This window comes from Pundamilia nyererei, unplaced genomic scaffold (assembly GCF_000239375.1).
Source record: "Pundamilia nyererei isolate P.nyererei 1_Seehausen unplaced genomic scaffold, PunNye1.0 scaffold00277, whole genome shotgun sequence".
Classification (NCBI taxonomy): domain Eukaryota; kingdom Metazoa; phylum Chordata; class Actinopteri; order Cichliformes; family Cichlidae; genus Pundamilia; species Pundamilia nyererei.
Genome location: NW_005187678.1, coordinates 115,154 through 134,321, shown reverse-complemented (window position 1 = coordinate 134,321; position 19,168 = coordinate 115,154). Strand labels below are relative to the sequence as shown.

The following is a 19,168-nucleotide window of genomic DNA, read 5'->3' as shown; positions in this document are numbered from 1 at the left end:
ATCAATATAGAAACAACTTTGACTGGGTTCGATTGTGTGTGTGTGTGTGTGTGTGTGTGTGTGTGTGTGTGTGTGTGTGTGTGTGTGTGTGTGTGTGTGTGTGTGGTCTCAGTGACAAGCTGTGGCCTCGTGTTTGACCTCTATGACTCCATACCAACAACATGAAGCAAAGAGATGAAAAGGGGGAAGAAGTGGTAAAGGGTTTTTAAAAAAAAACAAGGTTATGTGAAAGAGCAAAAGTTCAGTGGGAACCGAGAAAGAAAAGGGGAAATCTAGAGCTTGAGAAGATGATTAGTTTTCTTGTAATCTTTAGATAAACAATTTGTATGACTTAATTCCTCTTTCCTGAGTACCATCAACATAATTTTGACGAGATGTTGCTTTGAGAGAACTACTGAGAAAAAAAAAGGGGAAATCAAGTCTATTAAAAGATCATCTTAACCTTGTAAACTCTGAGTGAAACGCCGAGCAGAGGAAGTTTCCCTGAAAGGCCTGATTACACATATTAATCCTGACGTGACTTTGATGTGTCCGGCTGACACCAACGCACTTTAGGGGTGATTAATAAGAAACGCGGGACCTTTCATTTCAAGCTCTGCATATTTAATTACCTTCATTAATCACACAGTGAAGCTAAACACACATGTATACATGCAGCATGTGCAAATACACACACACACACACACACACAACATTTATATTTGTGTGAAGCATGAAGGTGCTGGTGTGAACCTAGTGTTTATACAGCTCTAATCACACATGTGACTCTGTTTCCTTGTGTCGTTTGCAAATATTCATACACAGCGAATAAATTGTTGATATCGTCCTGCGATTGTTAGCGTGCATTCGATGTCAAATTAATTGAGTTTTAGTCGTTTTAGCTCTTTGCGCTCCGTTTAAAGCAGACTGCAAGTGTTTTCATCTGACCTGCCAATCAAAGGAAGGCAAACCAACACGCAGTTATACTCCCACTTTCTTTATATGCTGATTAATTCAGAGTAAATTCTCATAGAAGCCATACCATGACATAAAAAGAAGCAAAACTCAGGACATTTACCCCCTGACCTCCCTGAACACATAAAACATTATGCTAAAACATAAGGAATCACAGCTAGCAGATAGACGATGGTATCAAAACCTACTTTGAACAGCCGGCAATCACACTGTGACCCAAAACACACAGCAAGTTTTCCCCACTGAATTCTCAGAAACCAGATGAAACATCAGGGCACCAGTTCCTGTTTCTATTCCTCTACCGTGACCGATATATCAGCGGGGGCCGTTAGCAGCCACATGCTGATAAATCTGTATCTGCATTTATAACGGCTCAATTTGATCCTCCGCTCGTTACCAATACAGATATTTGGTGATTTAAAAATCCCATGTTCCAATATATAGGCTATTTTTTCCCCCCTGCTTGCAGACACACGAAAAATAAACCCTTCCCCAGCGTTTGTGACATGAAGGTAAAATTTAGCTGGACTTCACTGCATACGCAAAAGATGCTGCACAAAAAAAAATACAGGAAAATTATTTAATTTAATTCATATGTCAGGAATTATTTAATCAGTAAGGATTTTAATCGGGGCTACATAATCACATTATAATAATAAGTTCCTATAAACGGCCCAAATTACACCCACAGAAAATCCTTGAGCACATCTTTAAAAAAAAAAAAAAAAAGACAACACAGCAAACACCTCAAAGATACTATCGAGGGCTGTCCACGGATGTTCCTGCAGCATGATTTTGTAGAGGGAAGTTAACTGGCATCGATCCTTAACACATCAGACAACCCGAGCAGCAATTTCAGCAGCAGATCCCTTCAGCCTCGCTGTATGACGACACCAGAGGTCGTTCCTTCCTGCTCATCAGACTCTACACATACTGAACTGGACTAACTGCACTCCATCACTTTTTGTACACCACAACGTACATGTGCACCTACAATACCTGTAAAATCCTTTTAGTAACATTAGTGTTAATTTTAACTCTTTATTTATCCCTCCATTTCTACATTTCATTTTATACGGCTGCTTTGTTGTCTGTTTTGGCTGTGTGTACGCTGCTATGACAACTCAATTTCCCTCCAAGATTGATAAAGCTTCTCCAAATGCAAATTTAAGCAGTTCTAAATGTGAGGAAGTTACTCCTTTCATTTCGGCTTTTGGAGAGTGGTTCATGGAGAAAAAACCCTTTTCCTCTTCTCCGATGTTAAAAAAAAAAGGAGACACTCACTTTTTAACTAGTGCTCGTCTTGTGTTAAAGTCCCATCAAGTAGCTTTTGTTTCCTGCAGCGAAGGTAATCACAGAACCAGTTAACCTAACCAGCATGTCTTTGCACCCTGATGCAAACGTGAAAACTTGATTCAGAAAGACTCAAATTCAAACACAGGACCCTCTTGCTGTGAGGGGACAGTGCTAACCACCACTGTGCGAATGCTCTCATTTGTATATATAAAAAAAAACAAAACAAAACAGAAGCATAAACACATTTCTAATCATAACTTTAAAATCAGCGTTGTTTTTCTGCACACTGTCCACGCAATCTGGCGTCTAGACTGGGATGGAAACCTGCAGCGAATGTCCAAGCATTAATGAATGTACGAAACAAGCAGCACAGCACATTCATTATCCTTTCAATTGATCCCCTAGTAAAACTCCTGAGTAATGGCTGAGCTCCCAGACTTTTCCTATGGCTGAAAATACCCTCCCACCGATTCCCAAATACATCCAGGAAATGTGAAATTAAGGAAAAACAAAACAGAACATTAACAGACACATTAGTTAAAATTATTGGCTGTCATTAAGCAACGATTTAATCAAGACATTATTTTTATTTTAATGACACACTTTAATACCATTTCCTCTGTTTTCCAGGCAGCAACTCAACTCACTGCCGCTGTAATAAAACTGTTTCCCCTCAGAGATCCATAAAATTCATCTTATCTTATATAACAAACCCGACAGCAGCAAGAAAGAGAAAAGAAAAAAAAAAGATCTAATTGTAGCAGCGCATGAACTGAGATCCAAGTCAGGAAAGAGTCTGGAGAGCCTTCACCTCACAGGGAAAATCAAATTATACACAAGACACACACGTGCAAGCACATATGTTTGAGAAACACACACCTACGACTGGCCGGATATCCTCCAATACGACGCTGACCTCTGAACTCTGCGTGCACACAAACACAGAGATACAGTGTTCGCACAACCTCGGGGGTCAATTATCATCGGGTGAGACCGAGCGTGAAATGAGCTAATTCTATTTACATGTCCTAAGCAAGGAATACACACACACACACACACACACACACACACACACACACACACACACACACACACACACACACGCAGGTCTTTCTGACAAAAATGGCATCGCCTTGGACTTCAGTACAGACAACTGGGAACGATTAGCCTGAGGCACAGTGGAGAAGAGGAAGGAGAGGAAAGTATAAGATGGGAAAGGAAAGGGGGTGAAAAGAAAAGGTGAGGGAAAGGGTGGAAGGTTGGGATTAAAAAAAATAAAAGCAGTGACAATTGAAGGGAAATGTGGGAAAAGGAATGGAAAAGAAAGAAAGAATGAGGAAAGGTAAGGAATGACTAGGAAAGAAAAGATAAAGGCAGGAAAGAGAAGATGAGCACAGGTGACAAGGTAACAAAGGGGGAAGGAAAAAGTTAAAAAGAAAAAGGGTGGGAACAAAAACAGAAGAAAAACAAAAGAAAAGCTGCTGAAAAGTGACAAAAGGAAGAGCAAAGTAAGAAAGGGCGATGAAAAAAGAAGGAAAATAAGAGGAAAGAGAAAAAGAAGAACAGGTGAGCTGGGGAAAGGAGGAAAGGAACCATTAGGACAGCTGGAAGATGTACATTTAAATAGATGTGATCAAAGGAAGAATGAAACTGGTTGAGTACTGGTGAGGAAGGAAGAAAGGGAAAAGAAAACAAGAAAAATGTAAAAGAGTGAAGAATTGAGGAAATGCAGGTAGCAAGGTGAAATAAGGCAAAGATGGAAAGAAGGAAAGAAAAGAAGAGGATGCAAAATATGAGGGGAGGTGAGCAAAGGAAAGGTAAGGTGAGGACAGAGGAATAAAAGGAAAGGATTCAAGAACATAAATATGTAGAGAAGAGGAGGTGGGAGAGAAGTTAGTAAGGAAGGAAGAGAGCCAAGAAAAGGAAACTAGAAAAACAAGTGATGCTTCTCCTCCATCCTCCCACCTCCATCCCTCCTTCTAACTAACGAGAGACGTTCATCAAAGAGCTCATTAAAATCTACTCAGCGCCTAACGGCTGAACAAATAGACCGAAAGAAAGAGAGCAGGCCAGGTGGAGGGAACGAGGTGAGGGGAAAGGATGGGGACGAGACTGGCGGGGTCAGGCGGAGAGACAGACGACGGGTGGTGGTGAGTAATCAAGAAAGAGGAAGGAAGAGGAGGAAAGCACAGTTGAAAAAAAAACAAACATCTGCTCGTCCCACTGTTCAGGATATGAAAATTCACCTTCAGGTGCTTTCGCACACGCATTAATCTCCGACGTTAATATTTAATCGTTTTTATGTGCGGGAAACCTACAAATCGCTCTACGCTGTGATAAACCTGCTGTTTGCTTCCTTCCAACAACTAACAGCAGAGGAAGTGGAGAAAGGCCTAGTGTTGCTTCACTAGGCCTGTGTGAGGGGAAATGATGGGTATGTGACACATGCTAGTGCCACATTAACAATAACACATCCAACTGTGAGTTTGACCTGATATCTAATACTTATGTTCACAGTGCTAACACAGTGCTAACTGCTAACAGTTTCCATCTAGTCAGGTAATGTCCACCCTAAATGCTTCCATAGGAATTAAGGAGGTAAATAGCAGCCAGGTCCTGCTAATCAATGCATTTAATTAACTGATCATCAGCAGATGTGAATACCTCTATAAAAGGTACTCACAGTACACAATGCCGCAATATTCCCAGGAACTAGCCCAAGTACTACATCTGACTCTAAAGGGCTCAGTTAGCATGGCAAATGTTAAAGTTTGTGACACTACAATTAAAATGTTTGAATGGACTGTCAGCAGAAAGGCCCTGCAGCACGGCTTAGGCTTGCAAAGTTGCATATGAACAAACTACAAGGCTTCTGGAACAATGTCCTTTGGGCAGAAGAGACCAGACTGGAGATGTTGGGCCATAATGCACAACAACACATCTGGAGAAAACCAAACACAGCATCAGCAGAAACACTTCATACCAACTATCAGCACGGAGGTGGAGGCGTGATGATTTGGACACCTTGCAGTCATGAATTTCTCTCTAGAAGAAGTACTCTATAGCAGGAATGTTAACGTCATTTTACATTGTGAGCCACATACAGAGCCAGACCAGTAAAACTCCCCAATGTCTGTCTGTCACTGTAAATGCATTTAACTACACATTTAATTCCCCAGAGGTGTTAATATGAGGGAAAGAAGTGTGATTTCAACAGCATGTCTCAGTTTTTCTACACAAATAAAGGTGTAAAAATACAGAACAAAGTTCTGGCTGCTCATATATTTCTATAGTAGAAAGACTATCTACTACTTCACTTTAGTATAGTATGAATGCCTGCGGAGGAGATCTTTATCAATAGGAAAAGTTGTAAAACCTATGAAAAATGTTCTAATCACTATGTACTTAACTGACAAATATACATCTGGTGTCAATACTAGAGACAGTTATTTGATCAACTGTGAATATAAAATTATATTAAGAGCAAAGCTTTAAAGCCCCTAAAAGAATCTTAAAGTAGTTTTTTTTTTTTATATCTGGCTCATGTTGATTGTCAGCTTCCAGCACAGCAAACTTGAGAAGAAAGTGTTCAGCTTATTCATGGTCTTGCTTTGTGGGGGTAAATAAATGTGTAAGTGTGGCCACATGTATTACTCCAGCAGTGACTGAGGCAGAACAGGTACCTGAATACAGGCCAAATAAACACAATGATTTTCCCTTCATTTAATCTTAGATCGTGTTCAAGCTAAATTTAATCAGTTACTTTTAATAAAAACATTCATGTTTATGGATCTGTTAGAGGAACCAGAGCCTCACATGTAAAAGTGTTCAGCATTATAGACTCATGTGCAACTCCCCCCTTTTTTTGGACAGAGCTTGTTTTTGAAGTGCTCCCATCTGAATTCAACTGCAGTCTCATAATGCTAAAAGCAGGTTGAGTTATAAACACAACAGCACCGTAAGTCAGCGCTTCACAACGCCACAAACGCACTGATTCACAACTCCTGGAACTGATTCGACATGGTGTATAATATGCTCTCCGTCCATCCAGAAACCTGTCAATCATACGAACAGCCACGCAGGGCAGCCAAAAGTCAAGAGGTGGGATCACAGCAAAAAAAAAAAAATGACACTGCAGGGCGACACCCGGCTGTAGTGCTTCTTCACCTAAATCTGCGTCTGGGGGATACGAGATTGAGCGCTCCGGGTAAATCTGAAGGGTTACAGGTGCTTATTCTGATTAACGACCTGAAAAAAAGACTATAAAAGGGGGGATATACTGATGTGTCTGAGACCGTGCAGGGCGCAGGCCCAGGTTAAGGCTTGTGGAACAATCACAGATTTCTGCACCAGGCAGGTATTTGTTCATGTCACTCAAGAAACACCACAAAAATGAAGTCTGGACTTTTGTGCATTTTTGTGAGTGATTTTTTCCTTCTTTTCTTTGACTGTAACCTTGACACACAGACACACAGATACACAGAACCAATGCAAGCAGCTTTACTTCAAGGACTACAAACCACATTTGATCTGACAGACACCAGGGTTGGAAATTTCTTTTGTCTTTTGAAGCGGCTGGTAAACACATTCTTCACATTGGCCTTTTCCCTTTGTTTCATTAGAGCCTGTTTTAGAAATCTGAAGAAAGTGAGTACCAGACATCAGGCTTGGGCGGTATCCATCTTTTCATACCTTCCTGACATCACACAGGGTGTTTTTAATGGCACACAGTGGCCTTTGTGCAGCTTTTGTACGGTTGTCTTTGTACACCACCACAGTGTATTGTAAATGAAACATAATCAAAATATGTGATTGAAGTGCTGACTTTTAGCTTTAATTCAAAGGGTTTTACAAACATTTTGTATCAACTCTTTGGGAATTACACATTTTTTTCTGCAGTTGGCCATCTTTAGAGGCTCAAACTTAATGTGACAATTGACGGGTGGTTTCATGGCCAGGTGAGATATGTTCTCTTGTGATTTTGTGATAAATGAAGCAGATATGACATCTGAAGTTGATTCTAAATGTCGGGTTTGTATTTATAGCTTTTTACTATCATTTTAAAGCTGACCGCCGTTAAGCGAAAAACACCCGAGTAAACCAATCAGCGAAAACTTCAAAACTGTAATTCCCTGGACTTTGAACAATCATCTATGCACTGCCTTTAGTAAGTCCAGAATGGGACAGCTCGTCTTTTAACTGGTATTAAAAGGCATGAAGACATGACCTCGGCCTCTCACCCCTTCTTCTTTAGCTCCCTGTCTGTTTTAGAATTGATTTTAAGATTTCATTGCTTACTTTTAAGGTTTTCAACAGACTTGCATGTTTGTATCAGTCTGAGCTGTTTCACACTGATAAACCTGTAAAGTTATCTTACCAGTTCCTCTAACGCACGCCTAAAACCAAGAGGTGATTGAGCTTTTACAGCAGCAGTACCAAATCTATGGGATAATCTACCTCTCCGTATCCACACAGCTCAGACAATACACTCGTTTAAATCTTTATTCGCCTTGGCATTTGGTTCCAGTGCAGCATCCTTAGATTATTGCATTTTGTGTTATAAATTTATTTTATTTTTATCTTATGTTATTCATTGTGTTTTAAATGTTGTGTTTCGTGCTCAATTGTTCTGGATTTTAGTGCAATGTTTGATGGCGCTATACAATTTTAATGTACAGCACTTTGGTTAACTCTGTTGTTTTTAATATGGTATATAAATAAATTTGACCTTGTGCAGCAGCCAAACGGCTCATTGTTAAAAAGAAATGAAGGCACTGGCCAGCTGAGCTACAGCAAAAGGCCTGAAAGACCAGAAAATACAACTAACGTGGATCACAGATTTATTTCTGTGGTTATGAAAATAAACCTGTGTATCACTGTCAAGATCTGCAATCAGGAGACGCTTATACAGAAGCTGTACAACAAGACGCAAATCACTGGCTACACTAAAGACCACAACGGTCAGATCAGACTTTGCTAGAAAACATTTAAAACATGTTAGACAAATGAATCCAAGATTAACTTGTACCTGATGGGAAGAGAAAAATACAGATGACAGAAACAGCTCGTGATGCAAAGCTATACTATGCATCTAACATGGTGAAGGCTGTGTTATGGTGTAAGCGTGTATGGCTGCCAGTGGAACTGTGTCACTAGTGTTTACTGGTGCTGCAACTGCTGATAGAAGCAGCAGAATGAGTTAGTAAGAAGCGATTCTTTCTGCTCGGATTCTACTAAATGCTGCAAAACTGATTAGACAGAGCTTCACAGCGCAAATGGATAACGAACCAAAGCATAAGCTACCCAAGAGTTTCCAAGGCAAGGAAAAGGACATTCTTCAATGGCCTTTTGTTTTTATGTTCTGGCATTTGTTGTGAAGCAGTTTGCAATAAATATCACACAATTTATTTATTCAAATAGAATAAAATTCAATTAATTAGTGCTCCGGACTAAAAAACAAAAAAAGGAAAATGCTTGAATTTCACTCAGCAAAGCTGACACACACTTCTTGGATCGTCTGTACCACACAGCAAGCCATAAGGTTAGTCAGCTAACCCATTGGACAGTGGAAAAGCTGGGTGCTTCAACTGGGAGATACACCAGGGGAAGGAACACAGCGAGTTTTTCCCAAAGAAATGCTCAGTGCTTAAAACAGAATAGGTTAAGGCGATTAACGAGCATCTTTCACTTTACACTCTGACTTTAACAAAATCAACCCAACAGTCAGAAACAACCTTCAGCTGTCTCTCATTGATGATGATGATTACGATGGGTCTGTGTAGTCACCACACCAACACTCGTGCATGTAGAAGGACATTGACCTGTGCCCTCGTTACATAAGGAGGTGTGACATTAAATCATTGCTGGACGGATTTATAATGAATCTCGGAATAATATTATTAATTTATTGAGTCAATGAGGAATTTATACTATAACTCTTTGACCATAACTGATCCCTGACATCATTGTCCATGTTTGATCTCCAAGTCTGTGTCCTCAACAGAGTACAAAACAACTTTTTAAAAGCAAGCAATCCGCACAGCTTCTTCCTTTCGGCCTGTTTGGCTGCCTCACTTTTATCAACTGGACTAAACCCCCAAATACTCCCAAGTTACTGGTTACTAACTTGCAATTGACAACTTTCACAGCTCACTGAGCTCAGCTGCTTGTCCACTGACAGAATCTGTCCTCTTTAATAGAGGACTGTTGGGGTTTTTTTGGACAACGTTGAAGGAAATTACATAATTTCCTCAGGACAACAAAAAAGTCATGCTGTGCAGATTTGTAAATGGTCTTCTTTACTAATACACATCGATACCGCCCAAGCGTACCAGATATGCTCTAGTCAAGATTGGATAACTCTCAGATAGAGAGTTAAATATCAACTGTTTATACACAGTTATAATACATAACAAAGGTTTCATACTATGACTGAACCTACAACAAAATGACAATTTAACCTGCCAAAATATGTGGTTCAGTAGTTGAAACAAACAGAATTGTGCCCCCATTTCCTTCCCTGGTTGGGACAGAGATAACACCGATTCAGGCAAACGTGCATCACTCTCTTTTCATCTTGCATGCTGGTCGATGCGTTCTAGTAAGGAGATTTAAGGTCAGGGTTGAGGGTTAACAAGGTGAGTCAGGGGTTTGTAAACATCACTCCATCACAACAGCAGCCCAGATACTCACCGGTAAGGTAGCGTGTTCTATGGGTGTTCCCTAAAGCAAGAAACATAAACCAGGATATTTAGCACAGGGCAAAGCATCAGAAGTCATGTGTTCTTAATGGAAGGGGAAAAAAAGAAAAAAAAGAGTGGAAGGAGTATATAATGGCTGCCTGGAAACAATCCTCCTCAATCAAATCACTGCAAGGACATTGGCAGCTTTTTCTACCTCAGTGTGTGTATATATTACACACAGGCCCTCGAGATGAAGCTAATCTGGCTTTAACTGGCACTTTGTGCAACGTGCTGAAGCACCACGCAGATCTGGTGGACACAACGGCGGCAGCAGTGGCCAAAACATCTCAGAACACTACAGAAAAATGATCTAAGTGCCCATAAACCATAAAACCGAAGGGTTGGCCCAAAGTTTGCTCTCCAATATTCATGTGACTGTTTTCACTCCAGAGGACTTTTCACGTCGTCCCCCTTCTGCTTTTAAAATTTGAGCCCAATTCGATTATGATCCTTTTTCTAAGTAGACGTAGTATTAGTCTTTGGATAAAGGAAACGCTTTCCTTTCTAGGAACTGAAACTGAGGCATGAGACGAATAAGTGTAATCTTTCCTGTGGCTGTTCAGGAAATATGAGCCAAGTACCTTTAGAGCTTTTACATTTAATACTAATAGGTTTAGAGCCGTTTAAACAGCTGACACAAGCATGTGCAAAAATATAGCGAGCTGATCGCTGCAGGAATGTTTCTGTAACATGCTGCTCCTTCACTCCATAAATATCGGATTGGGGTTCGTATGTTTGTGCTGTTTTCAATGTCCTTACTGTTGGCTGCATAACATCCAGGACTTTATATTTGGATGCTTTATTTCCTTCCCATTATCGTCCATCAAACCGTCTGCTTCAAAGCTTGGAAATAGTGCAATATATTAAAAAAAGGATCATTCACAGTATTCCATCAAAGTAAAATCCATGAGTGGGAAGCACTGCGAAGCCCTGCACTTGAGTTCATGAGTTGAAGCTGGTCTTAATTTGGCTGATGATCTAAGGTCGTCCAGAAAATTGTGGCTTTGAAAGTGTATGACAGTCAAAGTACAGGAAGTCCGTAATAATCTAATTTAATTAGTTTAACAATTTAATTCAGATTGGCTTTCAGTACTAATACTAGAAGCCATTAAAAGTGTTTTAGATGTTATTTTGTGGACTTGGAGAAGACATTCAACTGCATCCCTCAGTGAATCCTATGGGGCTTAATAGTTGATTGTACAGTATTAGGTTTCATGTTATGTGCTATTTGGTCCATGTAAAAATACAGGGCTTCACATTGCCACCAATAAGTTACTAAAACGGGGTCATAACGTCTATGGACAAAATTTCAGGCACAGCTAAAGATCAGAGAACATCCTAAAGATCAGAGAACATCCTAAAGATCACGTCTGCTTCCTGCAGATGATGTGGTCGGCATGGCTTCATCAAGCAACGACTTCCAATTTGCACCAGGATGGGAATGAGCATCTGCAAGTCTGAGGCCACAGCTGTCAGCCAGAAAAGGGTGAAGTGCTGGTTCAGGGTTGAAGATCCAAGTATCTAGGTGTCTCGTTAATGAATTGGGGAAAGTGGTTAGATGGGCCTACAGTGATGTGCTGGAAAAGAGCCAGTTGAGCTGGACTGGACCAACTGAGACGCTTCCTTGGTGAGGTTTTTGGGTAGTGTGCAAAAATGACGACACATTCTGGAAAAATCAACAGAAAGCATCTTTTGGCTGCATACCTTTGTACCACCCCAGAAGTAGGAGGTTTAGATATCTCTTTTAAATGCTGCTGCTCCCTACTCGCATAGACGCAGACACACAGTAGGACATCAATAAAGGGGCAGTATAAACGTATTTGTTAATTTATGCCCCTATAAACCTGTTCACGCACTTTAGTAGTATCCAATTCATTTCTGTGAAACCTTACTCTTTCACACAATCACCTCTTAATCTAGGAGGTCATACCACCCAGCATCATAGGTTCATAGCATCTGATCTGCTTAGGAGGCCCCACACTGGGTGTTAACGTGTGTGTGATGGGGTCATGTCCAGGGCTTGTGGGGGTGCAGAAAAAGCCTCTTAGAAATGTTAGAAAACACTTGGTGCATACATGTGTGGGTGCTTATGGCCTTGTGACCCTCTGGGACTAAATCTGCGTGCAAAATCACCTTAAAGCTAATGTGTGTGTGTCTGTGTGTGAGTGCATTTCTGTGTGTGTAGGCTCTCAAATCAGTTTGTCTGCTTAAATGATCAAAACAGCTGATACAAAATCCAATTTCAGGCTTTAAAATTCAGTTTTTGTTTGTCATTAAAAGCTGAGCGGGTTAATCCCATTTTACTTTTTAAATTAACCCAAAACAGTAGATTCAGAGTGGGAACTACATAGCTGGGATATTAAGCTCTGTCCGCTTTTCTGCTCAGCATGCAGTACAATGCCCCTCTATTTTCTTCAGTTCCTTCTGAAGGCTTTGTATAAACGATAAACGTAGCGAACATGATGCCATCCACACATTTTGGCCGTTACCATCTTGTTTACTTGAAACTGAAAAGTGAGCGTATTTGGACAACAGTGCAGTGCTGCGACATTAGCACTGATTTGAGGTTTGGCTAGTGAGAAACAGAGCAAACACTGGACCCGCTGCTTCTACAGCCCTGTCCGGTTACCCTCGAGTAACTGCCCGTCTCCTGGCATCTCCTCTGCACTCTTGAGACTGTGCAGGGAGACACAGCACACCTTCTTACAACAGCACGTAAAGTACTAGAGAAGCTGAATATCTGTGCAACCTGAATGGGCTTCAGGCGAACTCGTGCAACTAGTAGTGAAAAAGCCGCTAACAATAAGGAAAGTTGGAGGGGAAAATGGAAAGAGCAATGATGTGTGGCCACCATCTGCAAACCATTGTCTTTTTTGGAAGGATGTCCTGTCGTCGCCTTTCCAGTCACTGCTGTCACTTTTATTTGCACCAAAGCGACTAAAATGGATTCACAATGGCTTCTGCTTCCTAGTGTGGGACTGGTATGCCTGAACTTTAACCCTACTTAGTGTAGGTTTCACTGTCATGATCAAGCATTCCTTTCATTTTCTTTGAACAGTATAATTATTTCTTCCCACTTTAGAAACACTGTAAAATGTGGAAAATTGCGCTGTGATATCCTGACCTGAAGTGTAATGTCATTAAAGTTGGGCAGCAGCATCACCAGCCTGAGTCTGTATATAATCGAGTGGTCCTGACCCAACCAGCTCACCCTTTAATAAGCTTAGCGGAGCCCATGTTAACGACCTAACCTGTAACAAGCTGATCCTTTAACAAAGTAAAGCAGATTGTGCTGCCCTGTGATGCGTCATGCTAACACGAAGCGAGACGGACAAATGAACACAACGGCACACTCAGAGCGTGTAAATACAACACGTGTGAAACACAGTGCTACTAAACCTCCTTTTTGTAATTTAGAAATATTTCACATTAATCTCACAGGGGGGGGGGCGCTGTGAGGCTGTTTTATGATGACCTTAGGACGACCTCATGTCTTGGGCACAGGAAACGATATTCCTCTCTTCCTAGTGAGATCGATTCTCGTAATGGTGGCCAAATTCATAGCAGAGCCCTAAACGAGTTCAGTTTCATGATCATTAATATGCAAATTGTTGTCACAAATCGATCTGTGGCCATGACTACTGTTCACAGAGAGTTGGGGACGGCTGCAAGCACAACACTGGAAGACGGTGAAAGATGCTGTCTTAAGGCCTCTCTGTGTTGTACCGTCTGCTTAGCAGGCGGTTGTTTCATCTCTCTGATAAACACTTTAATGACCCACATATTGTGAACACTACAACATCCACCATACCTGCTGCTAAACCGAAGCACGCTGTATACACTTAGGATGTCAGCTTCATTCTGGCCAACAACACCCGGACCTGCCAGAATCCCCAAGTTTTGTACATTTGTTTCTGTAGCAGTTTGAGATTCATCTTTAAAAACTTTTTAAGAAAGCTTATCAATTTTACTCCTCACTTTCATTTTAAAACATTACATTCTCTTCTTCTTTTACTTAAATTCATTTTAAGTTATAATTTAATCGCTGTCTGCTGTAGGACAGCACGATAATCGTTGTTTGCACAGTTTCATCACAGAAAGAAGGTCCTGGGTGCCTGAGTGGGTTGTCTCGTGGTACTCTGGTTTCCTCCCACAGTACAAAGACATGTAGTTAGTGAGATTAGGTTCACTGGTGAATCTAAAATGTAATCTTATGTGTGGAATGTGAGTGTGAATGACTGTACGTCTCCCTGTGTTAGCCTGCGACAGACTGGCAACCTGTCAGGGTGTACTGATCTCGCCCTGTGGCAGCTGGGCTGCAGCCCCACAACCCTGACCTGGATAAACTGGATGGAAAATGGATGGATGGAGCACTGTTATAGTTATTTAGTTCTTTATATTTGCAGGTGAGATTTGCAGATTTCCTTAGTTGTGCTGAATGGCTCGATTCTCTGTTCTGGTGTTCCAATGCTGTAAAGTCTATAGTGTGTGTGTGTGTGTGTGTGTGTGTGTGTGTGTGTGTGTGTGTATTCATGTGTTTACTAACAGGCAGATTGGTGAAGACACTGAAGGTGCTCTTAAGAAAAGCAATCAGGTCAATCAGGTAGTCGCTGGCAGCCAGATTCTCGCCTCCGGGCACCGCAGCCATCCAGTCGTAATCAGCCAGCTGCAGGAACTGGTCAATCTTTGCATTCAGGCTGGTGTAGATCTCCGCCTCTGCAGCATGACGAGCATCCTGCGAGAGAAGATTGTAACCAACAGAGAATTTTAAAAAAGGAAAAGAAAAAAAGGAAAAGTATCTTAGAATTTACAAACTGGAGACACGTGCGTGCCTTCATGTTGCAGACAGACGATGCATGGCACGATAAACAAACTGTGTGGAAAGGAGGAAAAAGAAAGGAAGAATGGGGGAATAAAGAAAAAGTAAAACAGCTGGGGAGAAAAGAGGAGACAGAGGAAGAAAGAGCAGCCTTACCTTAAAGGTGGAGGTGCCGTACAGCTTGGTAGCATTTACTGTGTCAGGAGGAACATTGGTTATGTTTGATATGAACTCCTCCAGGAAGTGGCAGCTCTGCTCCAGGTGAGTGGTGTTAATGATCACCTGCACCAACTACACAAACAGGACAGACATGTAGCCGGTCATCTTTGGATTCTTTCTCCTTTTGTTGTGTAGCCGATAGTTCTTTTTCCTCACATTTTTTCACAATGTGTCATCTTTGGATTCTTTCTCCTTTTGTTGTGTAGCCGATAGTTCTTTTTCCTCACATTTTTTCACAATGTGTCATCTTTTGCAAGTGGAACATATTGAACAGTTCGACTTTTTTTTTCCAGCATGTGGGCAATTTTTCGATGAAATGGGCCGAGAGCTCGCCAAAAAGCCAAATATCAAACATACCACCGAATTTAAAAGTATAATGTCTCCTGTGGACCGTGTGGGATACGTTTGCCACGTTTACTGATATTTCTTAGGTTAAAAAGTACAAACGGTTACTTGATTTTTGGCTTTAATCGTGAATTTTTATGCGTTAATCGAATCCAAACTGCAATACGTGCAATGACAGGAGCAAACGGGTGTGCAAATGCATTCACATTCTGCAACAATCAGTCTAGTGACTTCCTCATAAGCCTTAATTTGAACAACAAATAGAGCTTTGTGATTCTTAGATGAACTTGTTTAATAAAGGATGCAGACATGCTGAATTTTCCATAACACGTCGTCTTATCATTACATCCTGTCCCCGTGAATTAATGATGTTTGTGCTCTAGTGTAGCCGCTGAGCATGAAAATAAACAGCAACGGAAAGTGGAAAATATTAAATCATTACTTCACATCACATTCTGCAGCGATGGGACAACAATAACAGTGGGCCGAAAAGAGGAAATGTCTGTTTTTGGGAAAGTAAATGAGCTGGAAATGCTGAGAATCGCCATTCTGAGTAAGAGAACTACTCTGAAGTTGTGCAAGCGACTTTAGAGTAACACGTTCACTCTGGGAAGGTTATTACAAGTGTCAGGGGTGACAAAAGTTGCACTTGCCAAAGAAAACAACATAATAAAAGATAGAATCAAAAACATAAGACTTCACTTGTTTACTGGCTCACATCACTGCAAAAATCTACCATTCAGAGGCCATTATTGTAACACGAGTCTAATGAGCATTTGTTCAGTAGAGCTCTGTCTCCATCTCTTCATAATTTCACTGTCATTACTGGCAATGTTATTTGTTCTCTCGACTAGAGCAGCTTTGCATGAGTCCCAGCTCAGAATAATCCTTGTTTATCTTATAGTGGGTCTTGGTGCAGCTCCTCTGTTCATCCTCTGACACAAGCTGCTTTAGTTCCTCTTACTTTGCAAACAGCAGGGTGGGCCCCACTGCTGGGACCGAAACTATGTTCAGTGAATAGGGTTTTTCGACCCCATTGCACATGCTTCTGACTGCAACTCAACGTCATCCCTGTTTTTGTTGTTAGAAATAAAAGACAGAAATTGTTGAGGATGACGTAAGACTTTTTTTTTAAGTTGTTAAAAGTTTCTTACTATGTGAAAGCCTGCTAGGAGTATTACTTGAAGCTCTGTTCTGAACCTCATTATAGAACAAAATAACTGGGTGTGCATCAGAAGTTAGTGAGGGTCACCTCTACCTGTGCAGCTGCCCTTCAAAAAAACCCAGAAACTACTGTAATGGTCGTTTCGTTTCTTCTAATTGGCTGCCGGCTCCAAACAGAAGGTATAAACAGCAGGTGGGTGGGGCTTCTGTGCTCACAGTCAGAGTGCCTGAGAAGACCATATAAGGGATATCCACCTCACCAGTGGTTTATTGGGGGGGAAAAAACAGACATATATCTGTATCCACCCATTTAACACTCTCTCTCTGTCCTTATTTAATACAGCGAGTTTATTTTGTCAGTTATAATCCCATTAGAGTAATCTCAGTTTGCCTCTTTTTCCTCTCACCCCTTAAGCTAGTCGCAGCAGACGGCGACTTCCCACTGTTGCCTAGTGTCCCCTCGTAGGAGGTCATCTGATTGTTGGAGATTCTTTCTAATATTGCAGAGTCTTTACTCTACAATAAAAAGTGCTGTGAGGCGAATGTTGTTGTGATTTTACACTATATAAATAAATGTATTCTCTGTTTTGTCAAATTCAGGTAAAAAACTAAACAAAACAAACAAAAAACAAGATGGAAAGCGTCAAAACGCTCAACTTATGTCAACTTTAATTCTACGTCTATGGTTTTTGGTCAGACGAAAATATTAAATCCAAAGTAGGAGAACAGAAACTCCCCACATCTTCCTCAGTTCAGAAAAATGTCTGACCTTTTGGAGTGACCATTGTGGTTTTATCTGTCCACTTTTTTGGAAAAATACACACACACACACACATTACCTCTGCCAGTCCGACATTCTTCTTCTTAATGGCGTACTGCAGACAGTGGCTAAGAGTTCTGGTCAACAGCAGATTTGTCGACTTGCGGATCATATCGTCCACCTCTGTGGAGCTGAGAAAAACACATACATAATAAATACATAAGCGAAGAGAACGGGAGAGTCTGTGACTGTGCAGAAGCGATTTCTTCCATTTCTTGCAGAGAGCTGCTACGCCCGAAAGCCAGTACAAACAGTTTAAGTGAATTTCTCTGTCTGCGACTCTCTCCATTTGGGAAAAAGTCTAAATGTCAGCCAACTCTAACAAGTACATTACCATGTTATGAGCTGTCAGGCTCATTAAAACTCTAACGCCATCCTAAATGCCCTGATAAGACTTCAGCTTTAAAACTGGTCATTTAGGACTCATGATCCTAAATGTATGACCACAGAATATCACAGAAATCAAACTTCTTTCCTCCAAATTCTTAAAATTCTTAAAGCTTTAATAGTTGTAAAATTACCAGCTGTGCTCAGCCAGCGGACTTAACTCTGAAATGAGCTCAAATTTCCTATTAAAACAAATGTTTGATGGCAGAAAAATCAGACCCACTTAAAGAATCTCCGACACGCTATCAGCTTTGTTATGTTTGAAATGCGGGTGATGTTTGGTGAAGAAACCCAGACAATTTTCTGCACAATTTTGGGGGTCCAGTAAAGTTTTTTATGGCAGGGTGTCTCTTTCTCTGGCCTCCTGTTTAATAACAACACGTTCCTGGAAACAACTACACAAAAAGTCGTGTGACTTCGGGCTCGGTGTGATAGGCAAAAGGTTGCGTGTACAGACAGAAGAGAGGTCGTAACCCATGAGAGACCAGAGGTAAAGCACACAGTATTAGAAGATGATGCACGCTCTTGCAGGAAAAGGTCAGGGGAGGTCAAAACGAGTCGCACAGGCAGAGATAATCACTGTGAATGAAAGCAATCGCTTTCTCCCGCTGAGGGATGATGAACAATCTGTGTTTGTGTGTGTGTGTTTCATTTTCTGTGTTTGAATCCAGAGCCCTGTGGGCAACAAATACATTCCAACTGAATCTGTCAATTGTCTGTGCCTGGAATTCAACACACATGCACACTGAGTTGCCTGAGGGAGAGTGAAAGCTGGAATTCAAACTCACTGCTTTTCCAAAAAAGCAGAGGAATCCTAAAAACGTTCCGACAAATCAGAGCAAAGGTTGCGGGGGGTGGTGGAGGAAGACAGAAAAAAAAATTCCTGGAGCGGCAGAAGTGCCGAGTGGACAGAAATGGTGGAGAGTGGCAAAAAGTCAATGTATGCTGGTGAACTCACCGAAACGCGCGCATACATATACAAATATAGACGCACCGCAGAGCTGGGTTTGAGTTTCATTGTATTTATGCTGCCATCAGTCACAATAAATGCACGGCGGTCTGCGCTGTCAAAGGGAAGCCAGAAGCTTTCAGATGAGGCGTGTTTACAGCACGCCCAGGAGGTATTTTCTAAAAATACACAGGCAGCAGCATCAGCGATGACAACAACGAAAAAAATGAACGCAGTCAGCAGTGAAAACAGCGACGGGCTGAATACACACAAAACACTGTGGACGTTCAAACGTGTGGCAGTAAGTAACTGCGCCACGTAGCACTCGCTACATTTAATAAAAGAATCAACTGTGGTAACCGATGTGCCAGCCAAGTAAACTCTGCTCTCTGTGTGTGTGTGTGTGTGTGTGTGTGTGTGTGTGTGTGTGTGTGTGTGTGTGTGTGTGTGTGTGTGTGTGTGTGTGTGTGTGT

At 41.3% G+C, this 19,168-nt stretch overlaps 1 protein-coding gene across 4 annotated transcripts in view; it reads right to left on the bottom strand.

The window, feature by feature from the left end:
- exoc6b (exocyst complex component 6B) overlaps positions 1-19,168 on the bottom strand; it is a 125,490-nt gene that overhangs the window by 42,771 nt on the left and 63,551 nt on the right. For 2 of the 4 annotated variants that reach the window (XM_005750540.1, XM_005750541.1), the window contains exons 16-19: positions 17,379-17,490; positions 14,968-15,102; positions 14,539-14,727; positions 9,943-9,972 (exon numbers count right to left, since the gene is read on the bottom strand). In XM_005750540.1, the coding sequence (XP_005750597.1) occupies positions 9,943-9,972; positions 14,539-14,727; positions 14,968-15,102; positions 17,379-17,490 (466 nt within the window). The remainder of the gene's footprint in view (positions 1-9,942; positions 9,973-14,538; positions 14,728-14,967; positions 15,103-17,378; positions 17,491-19,168) is intronic. The other 2 variants (XM_005750542.1, XM_005750543.1) reach the window with 1 other exon arrangement.